This window comes from Lithobates pipiens, unplaced genomic scaffold, assembly GCF_037356315.1.
Source record: "Lithobates pipiens isolate NorthernLeopardFrog02 unplaced genomic scaffold, aLitPip1_a1.2 Scaffold_22, whole genome shotgun sequence".
In the NCBI taxonomy this organism is placed as follows: domain Eukaryota; kingdom Metazoa; phylum Chordata; class Amphibia; order Anura; family Ranidae; genus Lithobates; species Lithobates pipiens.
The window spans coordinates 278,253,050-278,268,108 of record NW_027507784.1 but is presented as its reverse complement, the minus strand read 5'-3'; the positions used below and the strand labels follow the sequence as shown (position 1 = coordinate 278,268,108).

General features: G+C 42.9%; 2 protein-coding genes across 2 annotated transcripts in view; one reads left to right on the top strand and one right to left on the bottom strand.

Moving 5' to 3' along the window:
• CHLSN (cholesin) overlaps positions 1-15,059 on the top strand; it is a 573,216-nt gene that overhangs the window by 183,436 nt on the left and 374,721 nt on the right. The window lies entirely within an intron of this gene.
• LOC143924676 (uncharacterized) overlaps positions 9,829-15,059 on the bottom strand; it is a 35,525-nt gene continuing 30,294 nt past the window's right edge. Inside the window, exon 2 of the mRNA XM_077449084.1 lies at positions 9,829-12,158. Within this exon, the coding sequence (XP_077305210.1) occupies positions 11,144-12,124 (981 nt within the window). The 5' untranslated portion in view covers positions 12,125-12,158 and the 3' untranslated portion in view covers positions 9,829-11,143. The remainder of the gene's footprint in view (positions 12,159-15,059) is intronic.

Here is a 15,059-nt window from a genome sequence, read left to right as displayed (position 1 = left end):
TTGAAAAAAAAAATGGCCTGGTCATTAAGGGGGTAAAACTTTATGGGGCTGAAGTGGTTAATGAAGAAAATTACGTTTTCTTTAAGGCTGGGTTCACACTGCTGCGGGGGGAGATCCGGATGTGATTCGCACCGCAAATCACATCCGATCTCCGTAGCGATGCGAGTTCAGCCATACAGATAGTATGGCTGAATTCGCATCGCTCCCGCAGCAAACTCGCACGGGACCCTTTTTTTGGTCCGCAACAGAATCGGATCGCATGGGGGTTCACACCATGCGATCCGATTCCTGTGCGAGTCGGCAGATCGCACTGCGATATGCGGACTGATCTGGGGGTGTCATTAACATATCATTGACACTCCCAGCCGTCCGCATAGGGCAGTGTGAACTGCCGGCGGGAGTAATGCGATGCGGGAAAACGCCGCGGATTCGCGGCGTTCCCGCATCGCAGCGGTGTGAACTCGGCCTAAAACACTATTCAGTGGCCCTTCTACTACACCAACTAAGACCCCTTTCACACTGGGCTGTTTTCTGGAAAAAGATTCTGCTAAGCGCCTGAAAACTGACTCCCATTCATTCAAGTGTGACTTTTCACACTGGGGTGGTGCGCTTGTGGGACCTTCCAAAAACTCCCTGTCTATTGAAATGAATGGGAAGCGCCTGAAAAGTGCTTCGGAAGCGCCCCAGCATAGGAGTTTTTAACCCTTTCTTTGGGGCTAAATGTGCCCCCACTAGCTGTAAATTGAGTGGCGCTTTAGAACTAACGCGGCCACGGCCCCAGTGTGAAATGGATTTAAGAATGCTAAAGTTCACAGTATTACAATATCCAGCAGCTATCCCCCTCTTGTCATCTACTTGTGAAAGTAGATATAGGTAAAGTCTCATTATGCTCCTTAAAGCGGGAGTAAACCCGCTGACTTTCTTTTTTTTTTACATCTGCAAGGGAAAAGGCATAATGAGCTAGTATGCAGTGTATGTAGTATGCAATGAAATACTTACCTTAGAACGAGGGGCCAGCATCTCAGCTGCAATGTTCCCTCAGCATGTCTTCCGGGTATCGAGGCTCCAGCGCTATGAGTGGCCGGAGCCGCAATGTCGTCACTCCTGCGCATGCACGCTGGAGTTTTCTTCCCGGCAAGGTCTGGCGTCTGCCGGACTTTCAGCTGAGAATCCCCCGGGCGCATGCGCCGCTGAAGTCAGTGGCTCATTGCGAGGGGAATATCTCCTAAACCATACAGGTTTAGGAGATATTATTTTTACATACAGGTAAGCCTTATAATAGGCTTACCTGTAGGTTAAAGTAAAAAATTTTACCATACAACCGCTTCAATGGCACTGAGAAAACAAGAAGCACAATCAAAGCCACAAAGAGCACCATCATACCCATGAAGACAGTGGGGACCTTCATACTTTATTAGGCACCATGGGTTGAATATTGTGATTTGACTAGAATAGTAATTTTGATAATGTAATAATAGCATACAGAAATCATTTTGCCATACATGTATTCAAGAGGGGGGAGAACGAGTCTTCAACCTCTGGTATCCTTTGTTCTGCAGGCACAAGTTATTTGTTCACTGTCACTGTCCCTCATTTGCATCTGTCCCCAGCTTTTATCTTCTTTTGGGACATTCTGTTTAGAAGATTGCTTGATCACTATTTCCTGTTTAGGTCTCTCTATCCTGTTTCTCTTTTCTTCGCATTGTGGTGCCCACTGATTGCGCCAGCAGTTGCCAGTATAATATGAATGAAAAGCACTGTAGCATATCTAGTCTTGCGAGGCAATATATATTGTATATACTCGAGTATAAGTTGACTTTTTCAGCAAATTTTTTATGCTGATAAAGCCCCTCTCTGCTTAAATTATTAACCACTTGCTGACCACCACACGCCGATATACGTCGGCACAATGGCATCAGTGGGCAAATGGGTGTACCTGTACTTTAAGTGGCGGGGCCAGCCGCGTACAGGGTGCCGGGACCGGTAGACTCGATGTCCTCTGGTGTCCCGGTGATCGTGTCACGGAGCTGCAGAACGGGCAAACAAGGCATTTTCCTGTTTTGCCTTGTGTCATGACAGAGATCACTGATTGCTGTCATGTGAGTTGAAGCCCATCCCCCCCAGTTAGACTCACTCCCTAGGACACACTTAACCCCTTGACCGCCCCCTAGTGTTAACCCCTTCACTGCCAGTTCCATTTACACAGTAATCGGTGCATTTTTATAGCACTGATCGCTGTATGAATGACAGTGGTGTCAAAAGTGTCCGATGTGTCCGCCATACTGTCATAGTCAAGATAAAAATCGCAGATCGCCACCGTTACTAGTAAAAAAAAAAAAGTATAATAAAAATGCCATAAAACTATCCCCTATTTTGTAGACAGGATACGTTTTGCACAAACTAATCGATATACGCTTATTGCTTAACCACTTCAATACGGGGCACTTAAACACCTTCCTGCCCAGACCAATTTTGAGCTTTCAGCGCTGTCGCACTTTGAATGACAATTGCGCGGTCATGCTACACTGTACCCAAATGAAATTTTTATCATTTTTTCCCCACAAATAGAGCTTTCTTTTGGTGGTATTTGATCACCTCTACGGTTTTTATTTTATGCGCTACAAATAAAAAAATACCGAAAATTTTGAAAAAAAAAATGTTTTTTTTTGTTTCAGTTTCAAAACTTTGTAAATAAGTACGTTTTCTCCTTCACTGATGGGCACTGATGGGGCTACACTGATGGGCACTGATAAGGCGGCACTGATGGGCACCAATGATGTGGCACTGATGAGGTGGCATTGATGGACACTGATAGGCGGCACTGATGGGCGACACGGATGGGCGACACGGATAGACACTGATAGGTGGCACAAATTGGCACTGATAGCTGGCACGGATTGGCATGGATGGGCAGCACAGATGGGCATGGATAGGCGGCACAGATGGGCATGGATAGGCGGCACAGATGGGCATGGGTGGGCACTGATAGGCGGCACAGTTGGGCACTGATAGGTGGCACAGGTGAGCACTCATAGGCGGCATTGGTGTTATACTGTACTAATGGATGCCTATCAGTGCCAAACAATAATGCATGCCAATCAGTGATGCCCATTGTGGGCACTGATTGGCATCCATTATGGGCACTGATTGGCATCCATTGTGCTGACTGGCATCCCTGGTGGTCTAGGGAGGATTACCTTTTCCCTGGTGGTCTGGTGGCGTCCCTGGTGGTCCAGTGTGGGCATCCTCGGGGGGGCTGTGCTGATAATCGATCAGCACAGACCCCCCCTGTCAGAGGAGCAGCCGATCGGCTCTCCTCTACTAGCGTCTGACAGACGCGAGTGAGGAAAAGCCGATCACCGGCTCTTCCTATTTACACTGTGATCAGCCGTGATTGGACACGGCCGATCACGTGGTAGAGTCTCCGTCGGAGACTCTTTACCGAGATCGTAGTTGCTGGGTGTCAGACTGACACCCCGCAACAACGATCGCCGCGATGAGCGCCCCCGGGGGCGCGCAGCGGCTCATAATCCTGATCACGTCATATGACGTGCGATCAGGATTATGAAACCACTTTGCCACCGTCAATTGCCTATAGGGCGGGCGGCAAGTGGTTAATAAATATCGGCCTAACCTGAGAAAGAAATGTGTTGTTTTTATATTTTTTGGGATATATATTATAGCAAAAAGTAAAAAATATTGCTTTTTTTTTTTTTTTTTAATTGTCGCCCTTTTTTTGTTCATATCACAAAAAATAAAAACCACAGAGGTGATCAAATACCACTAAAAGAAAGTTCTGTTTGTGGGAAAAAAAGGATGTCAACCACACAATTGTCCGTTAAAGCGGCGCAGTGCCGTTTCGCAAAAAGTGCTCTTGTCAAGAAGGGGGTAAATTCTTCCGGGGCTGAAGTGGTTAAAGTAGCACAGTGCTATATACCAAAAAAATTGCTTGGCCATGAAGGGGTTAAAATCTTCCGGGGCTCAAGTGGTTAATCCATGGTTTCTATTTGTGCATGTTATTAAATACTAATGTATGCTTTAGTGATGTACAGCAAACACTGATTCATTCCCATCACCCCTGAAGTTGAATATCGGCTTAGGATATACCTCAGCAAGCCTCTGCTTTTGTTACAAAAAATAAATAAATACAATTTTTGTTACGGCCCCAAAATTGTCTTTCTTACTCTCATTGGGCACTATCTTCAGTGCAGCTCTGTGTATTGTGGAGGCACTGATGGTGAAGTGGAAGTGAGGGCATCTGCCAGGTGGCACACCTCCTCACAGGTGAGTATTTTAGCACTCTATTATGTCTCTTTAGAAGAGGTGCAGAAAGATGGAGCAGATAATCTAAAGACAATGTTTGTCTTTAGATCAGCTGTGCTTACAAAAACTGTTTGCGTTTGATCATGTTAAAAAATGTAGTAACGGGGTGGTAGACAATGGCATATTACCACCCAGCTATAAATGTACATACTGGTTATATACACTTGAACAAACCTAGGGCCTAAATCATTTCTGGATTATGACCTCCTTTTGCTGGTTCCATTACATCAAAACCTATTTTTCTCCTGCCAAAATGATAAAGCACTATTTTATTTGTTGAAGCTATCAGCCAGCAGTACCTAGGGATGTTTGGAGAACACACAATGCCTATTGACTCAGTATGCTTGTCTTTTATTAGCACAGTAACATTTCAAGTGTTGTGTATTTTTTGGAAGAAACATTCATACATCTAAAATAAAAATTACATATACAATATATTCTAGATGCTTGTCCCATCATTAATTATGTATAATACCACTGCTTAGAAAACGTAGGAATGGAGGAATGCAAATCATACACATTTATCCGAAGGCAATGTGTGTTAGTTAATACTTTTTAATACATTTTAAATAATAATACTGTATGCTATATACATATACACTGGTGCCATTGATGGATGAATCTTCATTAGGATGTTTCTTTCACATAGACTTTTCCTGGAGCAGATCGTTAAGGAAACTACCACTGCTAATTTGTTTTTAAAAGGGCAGACTCTGTACTGCGGCTGTCATTCTAAACCTTACTTCACCATCTATTGAGTCAATGACCTAAAGCAGGTTTTCACAACCTAATTCATACCACTAAACATTAATGGCATTTTGCTTGCTCCAGGTTAGCAGTCCACTATGAACTAAAATGACAACGCTATCCAATGCACTTTTTAAAACAAAGTCACTTGTGATAGTTCTAGTAAAATCTCAGACCATGGAGATTAAATTATTTATAGGGCTTTTTTTCTCAGAGAATAGGTGCAGGAACTCAACCATACCTGCCAAATGGCATCAAATAGTCCCTCTGCATTACAACCCCCTCTCTCCACTGCCCTCATCTTCTCCCCCCTCCTTAAAAGCTCCACCATCTGTCATAAGTCTTACCTTTGTTGCAATATTAAGATGAAACACCTATCCGGCTGTAGTACCTCCCAGCATGCTATACTATATTACAGTCACTTGCAAGGGTGATCGTGCAGTAGGAGCATCAACAACTGGTCGCCAGGGAAAAATGGAGACCACAGAGGGTGCAGCCTACCACGCTCCCTCTCCTGCCCATGACTCCACTGAACCCTGGGCACCTGTTCTGTATCTCCCTTGTCCCTGTCTGGCAGTCAGGGAGATCTGTGCAGATCTGACCTGTGGGAGCTACCGGGAGATAAGCTATCACTTGTAAACACAGAAACTGGACTTCAGTGTTACCAGTGATATTGGAGGGGAGCAGAAGACCTAAGGCAGAGGTGGTGAAACGGAGTTCCCCCTAGTTCATGCTGAAAAAAGCCCTGGTTATTTACATATTCTTAACAAGTAGTAAAGGGCTTTAAAACACCCCATCCCTGACCTCTGTAGCTGCTTGTACCGTATTTATCGGTGTATAACACGCACCCTAATTTTAAGAGGGATGTTTCAGTAAAAAACTTACATTTTGAATAACGGACTTTGAAGCAAAAATAAGGGTCAATGCCCATCAATACAGACTGATCAGTGCCCACGTGCAGCCTCACCATTACCCATTGATGAAGTCTGATCAGTGCCCATATGCAGCCCCGCCATTGCCCATCTGCAGCCTTGCCATTTTCAATCATTGCCGCCTGCTCAGTGCCCATCTGCAGCCTTGCTATTGTCAGTGTGATGAAATATTCTGTATCATAAATAAATGATGACCGTGCATTTCTAAATCCTCAGTAATATAAGGCCCAGTTCAGAAATGTTTACACCTGGTGCTATCTTGAATTTATGGGCAATTTATATGTTGTATATGCAATTAGCAAAGCCTCTGTTTACACTTTGCACTTTAATACATTTTTGAGGAATGAATGCATATTTATTATACAAATTGCATCATATCTTAATGCTTAGAGAGAAAAATGTAACTTTACTCCTTTACTACACACGGCACTCTGCTCGCAATCTGGGACATGTGACATGCTAGGAGGCGGGACTGGGTGTGACTGTGAGCCGAACTGAGCCGAGTAGGAGGAGGTCCCAGCTCTGACTAATCTGACGGCGCTTGTCCCCTCCTTGCCTTCCGAGGCAGCATGTCGTCGCGTATAACACGCACGCACGATTTGCCCCCTATTTTCAGGGGTAAAAAGTGAGTGTTATATGCCAATAAATATGGTACTTCATTCTCAAAGATTACAACGTTTCAATGTGTTTCACATCTGTTTGTTTATATTAGGCTGCCAAGAGTCTGTAGTAATAGAAAGTAAGCCCGGCAATACACGGTGCAAAGAAATTTGCATGATTTCCCCCATCAACACAGACAGTACTGACAGGGGAATCCCTCCTGCTGAGCAATTGTTTGGGGATGGGGGGGTTGGGGTTATCGGGTGGGAAAACCGCCCCTGCCGGGAGTTGACCATGATCATCGCTAATGGCCATAGCAGCCCCTAGTGATAATCACAAGAGTATCTGGCAGCCTGGTTGTACACAAGTTGATTGATCAATCAACTTGGTACATTCAGCCTGCCCATTAACGGTTCGGATCTTGGTCAGTTCCTGCTGAACCAGCCGAGCTTCAAACCATGTATGGCAAGCTCAACAGTTAAAAAACGATTTATTGCCTGTAGCTACGGAGGTGAGTTAGGGCTTATTCTAAAGTACTTTTGCGGCTTGCGTGGAATATGTTGATATTTTAAAGTGTATACTCTGTGCACAGGTTCATTTCAACTTCACTAGAAACAATAGGGACTGAGCCTCTTTCTGAGATTTGTTGTTTACAAGTAAAAAACAGTTTTTTTTGCTAGAAAATAGCTCAGAACCCCCAAACATTATGCATTTTTTTTCTAACACCCTAGAGAATAAAATGGCAGTTGTTGCAATACTTCTGTCACACCGTATTTGCTCAGCGGTCTTACAAACGCACTAGTAGCATTAGCTGTAGAAAGCTTAAGGCTCCTCCTCAAATGCAGTAATTCTGGGATTTTTTTCTCAGCCTGAAAACGCCTCGGCCAAAAAACCCTGATACAGTAAAACCTTGGATTGCAAGTAACTTGGTCTGTGAGTGGTTTACAAGATGAGGACATTTTTTAAACTACATTTTGACTTGATAAACGAGTGATGTCTTCATATATACGTGTAGCGTCATGTCTCAACTGAGTATGAAAGAGAAGAGAGGCGCCTCTAAGTGTAGCAATATGGTTACATTTAATGAAGGTAGAACATTTAGCAACTCACATGGTTGATGATTAAAACAGGCACATCTAAGTATGCAGGCAGTAAATCTGTCCACATAGACCATCCTCCACACCGCTATTGATGTCATCCCTTAGACCCCTTTCACACGGGCGTTTTTCAATCGCTTTAGTGTTAAAAAAAATCGCCTTTAAAGCACTTGAAAGAAGCCTCATCTGCAGTCCCAATGTGAAAGCCCAAGTGCTTTAAGAGCCCTTTCACAATGTCAGCGCCAGAAAAACGGTTGTAAAGCTAGCGTTAAACTTCTAACGCTAACGTCTTAAACTAGCAGCGCTTTACCAGTGTTTTTCGAGCATTATTGGGGCGCTTTTAACCCCTGCTAGTAGCCAAATAAAGGGTTAAAAGCGCCCACAAAACGCTGCTGCCAATAGCGTTTTTCAGGCGTTTTACATGTGCTTCCCATTGATTTCAATGGGAAGGGGTGCTTTAGGAGCGTTGTATTCACCGCTCCAAAAGCGCTGCAAAGAAGCTGCTTGCAGGACTTTTTTTGACGCCATTCCAGCGCAGTGCCTCAGTGTGAAAGCACTCAGGCTTTTACATTGGGATTGCAGTTGCAGCTTCTTTCAGGGGCTTTTTTTAACGCTAAAGCGCATGAAAAACGCTCCAGTGTGAAAGGGATCTCAGTGTGAAAGCACTCAGGCTTTTACATTGTGATTGCAGTTGCGGCTTCTTTCAGGCACTTTTTTTTAATGCTAAAGCGCATGAAAAACGCCTGAAAAACGCCCCAGTGTGAAAGCCTTGCTTTCAAATCACTTTACTGCAGGGTAGTCTTCCTGGTCACAATTGCTGACTGACAGCAATGAGAGCAGGCGGTGCGGAGGACGGTCTGTGTGGACAGCTTTACCCCAGATGCCTACATACATAGATGTGCCTGTTTTAATCATTAACCATGTGAGTTGCTAAATGTTGTACCTTCATTAAATGTAATCGTATTGCTAAACTTAAAGGAGCCTCTCTTCTCTTTTATACTCATTTGTGATGTGACGCTACTTGTATATCAATGCTTGTTTATCAAGTCAAAATTTGTAAAAAAAAAAAAAGGCCTGTCTTGTAAAACACTCAAAGTGTAGTTCCTGCTAGATTTTGCCTCTAATCCCCTTGTGGAGGCTGCCATTTGTGGATAGACATTTATGGTTACCCAACCTATCACATTGCTATAATCTTTTTATATGGACTAGAGACTGAAAGACTTATAAATAAATGACTGTGGAATGAATCATCTGAGTTTTCATAATTTTTTTATGGGGAAATTCGCTTTCATATACAAGTGCTTTTGATTACAAGCATGTTTCCGGAACAAATTATTCTAGAAATCCAAGGTTTTACTATAAAAGCCTGTGTGTGCAGGGACATGTAGAAAAAAATGCCTGACACCCAATACAGCAGCTGTAAAAATGCCCTGTGTGCATGAGGCCTTAAACTCATAAATATGGGATGGCCAAGCAGTGCTGATCCTTCCTCTGAGTTGTGATTCTGCTCTGAACATTTCTGAGATTGCTGCTGTCAAATTCTGGCAGCCAGGAACCTAAACATATCAAGTACTGTCAGTGTTCAATTTGTATGGAAGCAGTGCAGGGGTGATACTGTAGCGCAGGGATATGCAATTAGCGGGCCTCCAGCTATTGCTAAACTACAAGTCCCATCATGCCTCTGCCTCTGTCTGCGATGCTTGTGGCTCTAAGGGTCTTGCTATGCCTCATGGGAATTGTAGTTCTGCAACAGCTGGAGGTCCGCTAATTGCATATCCCTGCTGTAGCGGGTTATTCTACCTTTTATTACATTCAGCCTCCTGCAAATCTCCAAATTTCTTCCTGTTTTGCTATTTTGATCTGACTTTCTGTTAGAGGGTACCTGTGTTTGTTCTCGATGGTCCCACAGTGTGTAGGAATGTAGCCCCCTCTTTTGTCAGATGGGGGTTGGGAGCTCATGGAGGACTTACAAAGAAAAAAAAAAACAGGTCTACTAATATTGCGTGTAGTGAATATTGTATGGGGTTGTCCTCTAACCTCTATCACAGTACATGAACCAAAAACATGGGTCCCCAAAGACAGGTGACCCGAAGAAAAGTGAGGCTCATTGAGGAACAAAACACCAAAAATACAAAAAATATAAATATTTAATTCATTCATGGAGGACTTACAAGGAGGCAGGAAAACACAGTAAAGCCCCATACACACTATCAGTTTTTCTGCTGAGTTTTTCCTTCAGATTTACTAAAAGCATATAATATGAGGTCAAACCTTAGGAATTTCAATTTGTATGCAATCATGCAATCAGGCAGGCCCTTTCACTACATGGTTTTGGTAAACCTGAAGGAACAACTCAGCAGAATAACTCATAGTGTGTATGGGGCTTTAGACACAATTTCAGGAGAATAGATTACAGGGCCATTAAATATTGGATGTGTATGGATTATTTTTGAAGAATAGGAATATCGTTTGTCGTTTAGGGTCACAAAATAGTAATTCTTGTGCATGCAAAGTTTATTACTCAACCATGGCCAAAACTTTTGTTTTAAGTTACTATATTGCCACAAAGGGTTTGAAACTCTTTTGGTATTATTGCTGCCTTGGCAGTAGAAACCTAAAAGAGGTGCAATTCACTTTGAAACAAAATGTTATTTTATCACTAAGTGTTTTTGAAGGATCGATTGAGAGAAAATCTCCACTTTGTGGGCAGACAACAAAAAAAAGTTGACAGAGGTTATAACCCTTTCCCATGCTATCCAAAACTAAAATGTTTTAACTGGAGTTGGGCTTTAGGTGCGCATCCTGGATGTTTTTGCTAAGAAAATTAATAAGGTGTGCAATTTTTACCAAGGTGCTCTACTTTTTCATAGGTCTTATATAATAATAAATATTAAATATTTATTATTAGTAATATTTAATATTAAATAATAATAATAATGACTCTGTCATCTCTGCACTTTGTAAAATTCTTAATTTAGCTGATACACAAAACCCCACAATTAACCTAAGGTATATGTGAAGAATATGTAATGAAATACTGCTTCATGACAATGTTGTAGTACAAGACAGATAGCTACATATTTTGCACACAATAATAATAATACAATTTCTATAGTGTTTCTCTCCCTGGAAAATCAGCACTATTCTAATTATTGTTGGGGTTTTTGAAGAGAAGGGCTTGTCAGGTATTGTTTAAGCCTGGGCGAATAGATGTGTCTTGAGTCTGTTTTTAAAAACTTCCAGAGAGGGTGCTTTCCAGGCAATGGAAGGTCGTGAGTTCCATACTGTAGGTGCTTCATTGCAGAATGCTTAAGGCAGACCCAGCAGATTTTAGGATGACTCTAGGCATTTGTAATTTCCCATTCTCTGAGAAGTGGTGTGAGCAATGGAAAATTTGTTGTCTGGAATTCCTTTGGTGTGAAGTCGTTTGTTCAAGCAAATCAGCTAGATAACACCGTTTGATGTTTCTGTTCTACACATCTTCCTGAAGAACTGCAAGGATTTCTCGACTCCATCCCAACATGGTTTGTGCAAGGTCGATGTGCAGATGAGTCTTATACAACTACCACTAAACACTACCAGCTCTGCAATGTTCATGACTAGCTCCTCTCTGGGAGACAAATAGAACCCAAAAATCTTTAATCTCATTCTCCTAAGGAGCATAATATTGTAGAAAAGCCGGCATGCAAACATAATGGCTATACCAAGTAGAACAACCATAGAACCTTGGAGCTTTTCTTTCCCTGTAACTTGTCTTAGCACCTGAACAACCAGTACAACAAAGAGAACTAAGATGATGAGTGATGGCACACAGAATCCAATGGAGAACTTAACTAGGTCATACTTTGGACTGGCATTTAAAGGATCCAGCTGGCAGTGTGTTACGTTCTGAAGATTACTGTATGTTTCCAAGAGTGACACAGTTACTAGAGACATTGTTATAGAGAATATCAAAGTCAGAGATAAACATCCCAACCAATTAGTAATGACTTTTATCATTCGAGATCCAGCAGAAGAGGTGTCTACAAGCAACATGAGAAGCATCACTAGTAGCAGGTACTGAGAAAAGAAATAGCTTATGTTGAAGAATAAACACAGCACCCCACAGCTCATGTTTGATATTTCCAAATAGTCTGGTCTTACTGAAGAAGTAAAAGAATACAGGATAATTGTGATGTCTGTAATTGCCAAACATAAAAGATAGAAGTCCAGATTTTCCATTGTTTGATGCTTAATCTTATTCTTGATTAAAACGATAAGACTGAAGATACCAGCGAGTAAGCCAAGTGGAACTAGTATGCCAAGGTAGCTGTGCATGACTCTGGAGATGATGTTCTGAGAACTGATGATATCTTCTATGGCTATATAAGGGTTGCCAAAGGTTTGGCTGGGGTAATACAACCCAGACATGTTTGGGTGTCCCATAATTCAGATCGTCAGATCTTCTCCAATCGTATAACTGCAAAAGAGAGAAATAAACAAATATAAATAGACATATTAGAATGTTTTCTTTTGTTTTACAGAACAATATAATATTTTGTGGCAGCACCCACAAGAGCTGATAGTATTGTACCCGCCATCATTAAAAAATTGAAGCAAACATCTTCTAAAGCTGGCCATACACTAGTAGAATTTTGTTCGCTATTTTTCATTTTAAGTTTGCTAGTTGGATTTTCTAATCATTAGTGGTATCAAATCTACATTTGTTTTTAACTGCAATAATGAGAAAATTAGAATTTTTTTCTAGTTTTTTTTCATCAGTATATGTAGTTTTCATTCAGGAAAGTTCATTTGTTCCAGAATCAAATACAAACAAAATGTTGAAGTCATTTAAAACAGCATTCAACGAGTTATCAAATGTAGTGAGAAAGTTTATGCAAATGTCCATACAAAAATCTGCTAGTAATGATATTCTTCTGCACATTGGTGTCATGGTGCAAATCAGAAGAGAGTATTATGCCCCATACACACGGTCGGACATTCCGACCTCAAAATCCGTCTGATTTTTCGGACGGATTTTGGGCCAAACTTGTCTTGCATACACACGGTCACACAAAGTTGTCGGAAAATACGATCATTCGGAACGAGGTGACATCAAACCCATATGTCGGGAGTATAAACGGGCCAGTAGCCAATAGCTTTGGTCTCTTAGTTTATTCTGAACATGCATGGCACTTTATCCGTCAGAATTGTCTACACACGATCGGAATTTAAACGATCTGATTTTTTGTCTGAAAATTTTAGATCCTGCTCTCAAACTTTGTGTTGCAAAATCCGATGGAAAAAGTCTGATAGAGCCCACACACGATGGGATTTTCCGACAACATAATCCGATGGGACTTTTTCTGTTGGAATTTCCAACCATGTGTACGGGGCATTACAGTCACAAGTGGATATTTCTACACAGCCTTGCTGCCCTCTAGGACTAGGGTTGTCCTCAGAACACTGTAGAAAATAAAAACAGAGAGCACACTGGGCTAGTGCATTATCCAACATAAGTTTATTAAAAAATAATTTAAATAAAATAAAACTATTCACAGGTGTAGGTAGTAAGCATGCACATCAAGCCACTGCAAGTGGCTGCAAACTCCCAACTTTGCCAAAACTTCTAGCCCAAGGAGGACCCCACCATGGTCCCTGCCAGCTGACCCTTATTCATCAGAGCTTCATTGAGCTTGAGGTTTTTGCAAAGTTGGGAGTTTGCAGCCACTTGCAATGGCTTGATGTGCGAGCTTACTACTACCTACACTTGTGAGTAGTTTTATTTTAATCATTTTTAATAAATGTATGTTGGATAATGCACTAGGCCAGTGCACCCATGTTCCTATTTTCTCAAAAAATGTGCTAGTGTATGGCCAGCTTTAACCAAACTTGTTCTTTGGCAGCAGTGTTGTGCAAAAGAGAGAAAAATCAAGGTGCTTGTTGGCATTTTTTTTAACCACTTAACCGGACCATAGCCGAATGACGGCTAGAGGGTGGTTTGATAACTCTGGGAGGGTGTACATTGACGTCCTCCCAGAATTGCGCTCTCACTTCCCCTGGGGCGCGCACACAGGAGTATCCGTGACCGCCGGGTCCAGAGGACCCAGTGCATCATGGATCACAGTAAATGGCCACTGACTGAGTGATCACATGAAAACAAACCGGTGTGATATCCAGTTTCTCTCTCTCCTCTCTGTACAGTGAGAGGGGAGAGATCGGATGCAGCAGTGCTGTGGGCTGGATGTGTAGTGCATCCACGATCATCCATCCCGCCATCCACGATCATCCATCCCGCCATCCACGATCATCCATCCCGCCATCCACGCTCAGCCACCCCGCCATCCACGATCATCCATCCCCCCATCCACGCTCAGCCATCCTGCCATCCACACTCATCCATCCATACTCAGCCATCCCTCTGTCATACTTATCCACCCATCCATGCTCAGCCATCCATGCTCAGCCATCCATACTCTGCAATACTCATCCATCCATCCACCCTCAGCCATCCCATCCACCCTCAGCCATACCCAGCCATACCCAGCCGTACTCAGCTGTACTCAGGCGTACCCAGCCATACCGAGCTATGCTCAGCCGTACTTGGCGATACCCAGCCATGCTCTGCCATGCTCAGCCGTACTTGGCGATACCCAGCCGTACTTGGCGATACCCAGCCGTACTTGGCGATACCCAGCCGTACGCTGCGATACCCAGCCGTACTCTGCGATACCCAGCCGTACTCTGCGATACCCAGCCGTACTCTGCGATACCCAGCCGTACTCTGCGATACCCAGCCGTACTCTGCGATACCCAGCCGTACTCAGCCGTACCCATCCATGCTCAGCCATACTTGGCGATACCCAGACATACTTAGCGATACCCAGCCATAATCAGCCGTACTGAGCCATACTCAGACGTATTTGGCCTCTGTATGTGGCCAGGCTGTGGAAGTCTCCCACATGTGGTATCACCATACTCGGGAGAAGTAGGAGAATCTATTTTGGGGTGTCATTTTTGGTATGTACATGCTGTGTTAGAAATATTGTATAAATGGACAACTTTGTGTTTCATTTTCTTTCCACGTATTCCAAAAATTTGTAGTAAAAAATTACATGTTCAAAAGACTCATTATGCCTCATAGATTATACGGTTGGGGTGTTTACTTTCCAAAATGGGGTCATTTTTGGGCCGTTTCCATTGTCCTGCTACTCCGGGGCCTTCAAAAGTGTAAGAGGTAGTCAGGAAATTAGATGTGTAATTTATGCTCCAGAACACCTGATGGCGCTCCCTGCATGTTGGGCCTATGTGGCCATGCTGTGTAAAAGTCTCACATGTGGTATCGCCATACTCTGGAGGAATAGCAGAATGTGTTTTGGGG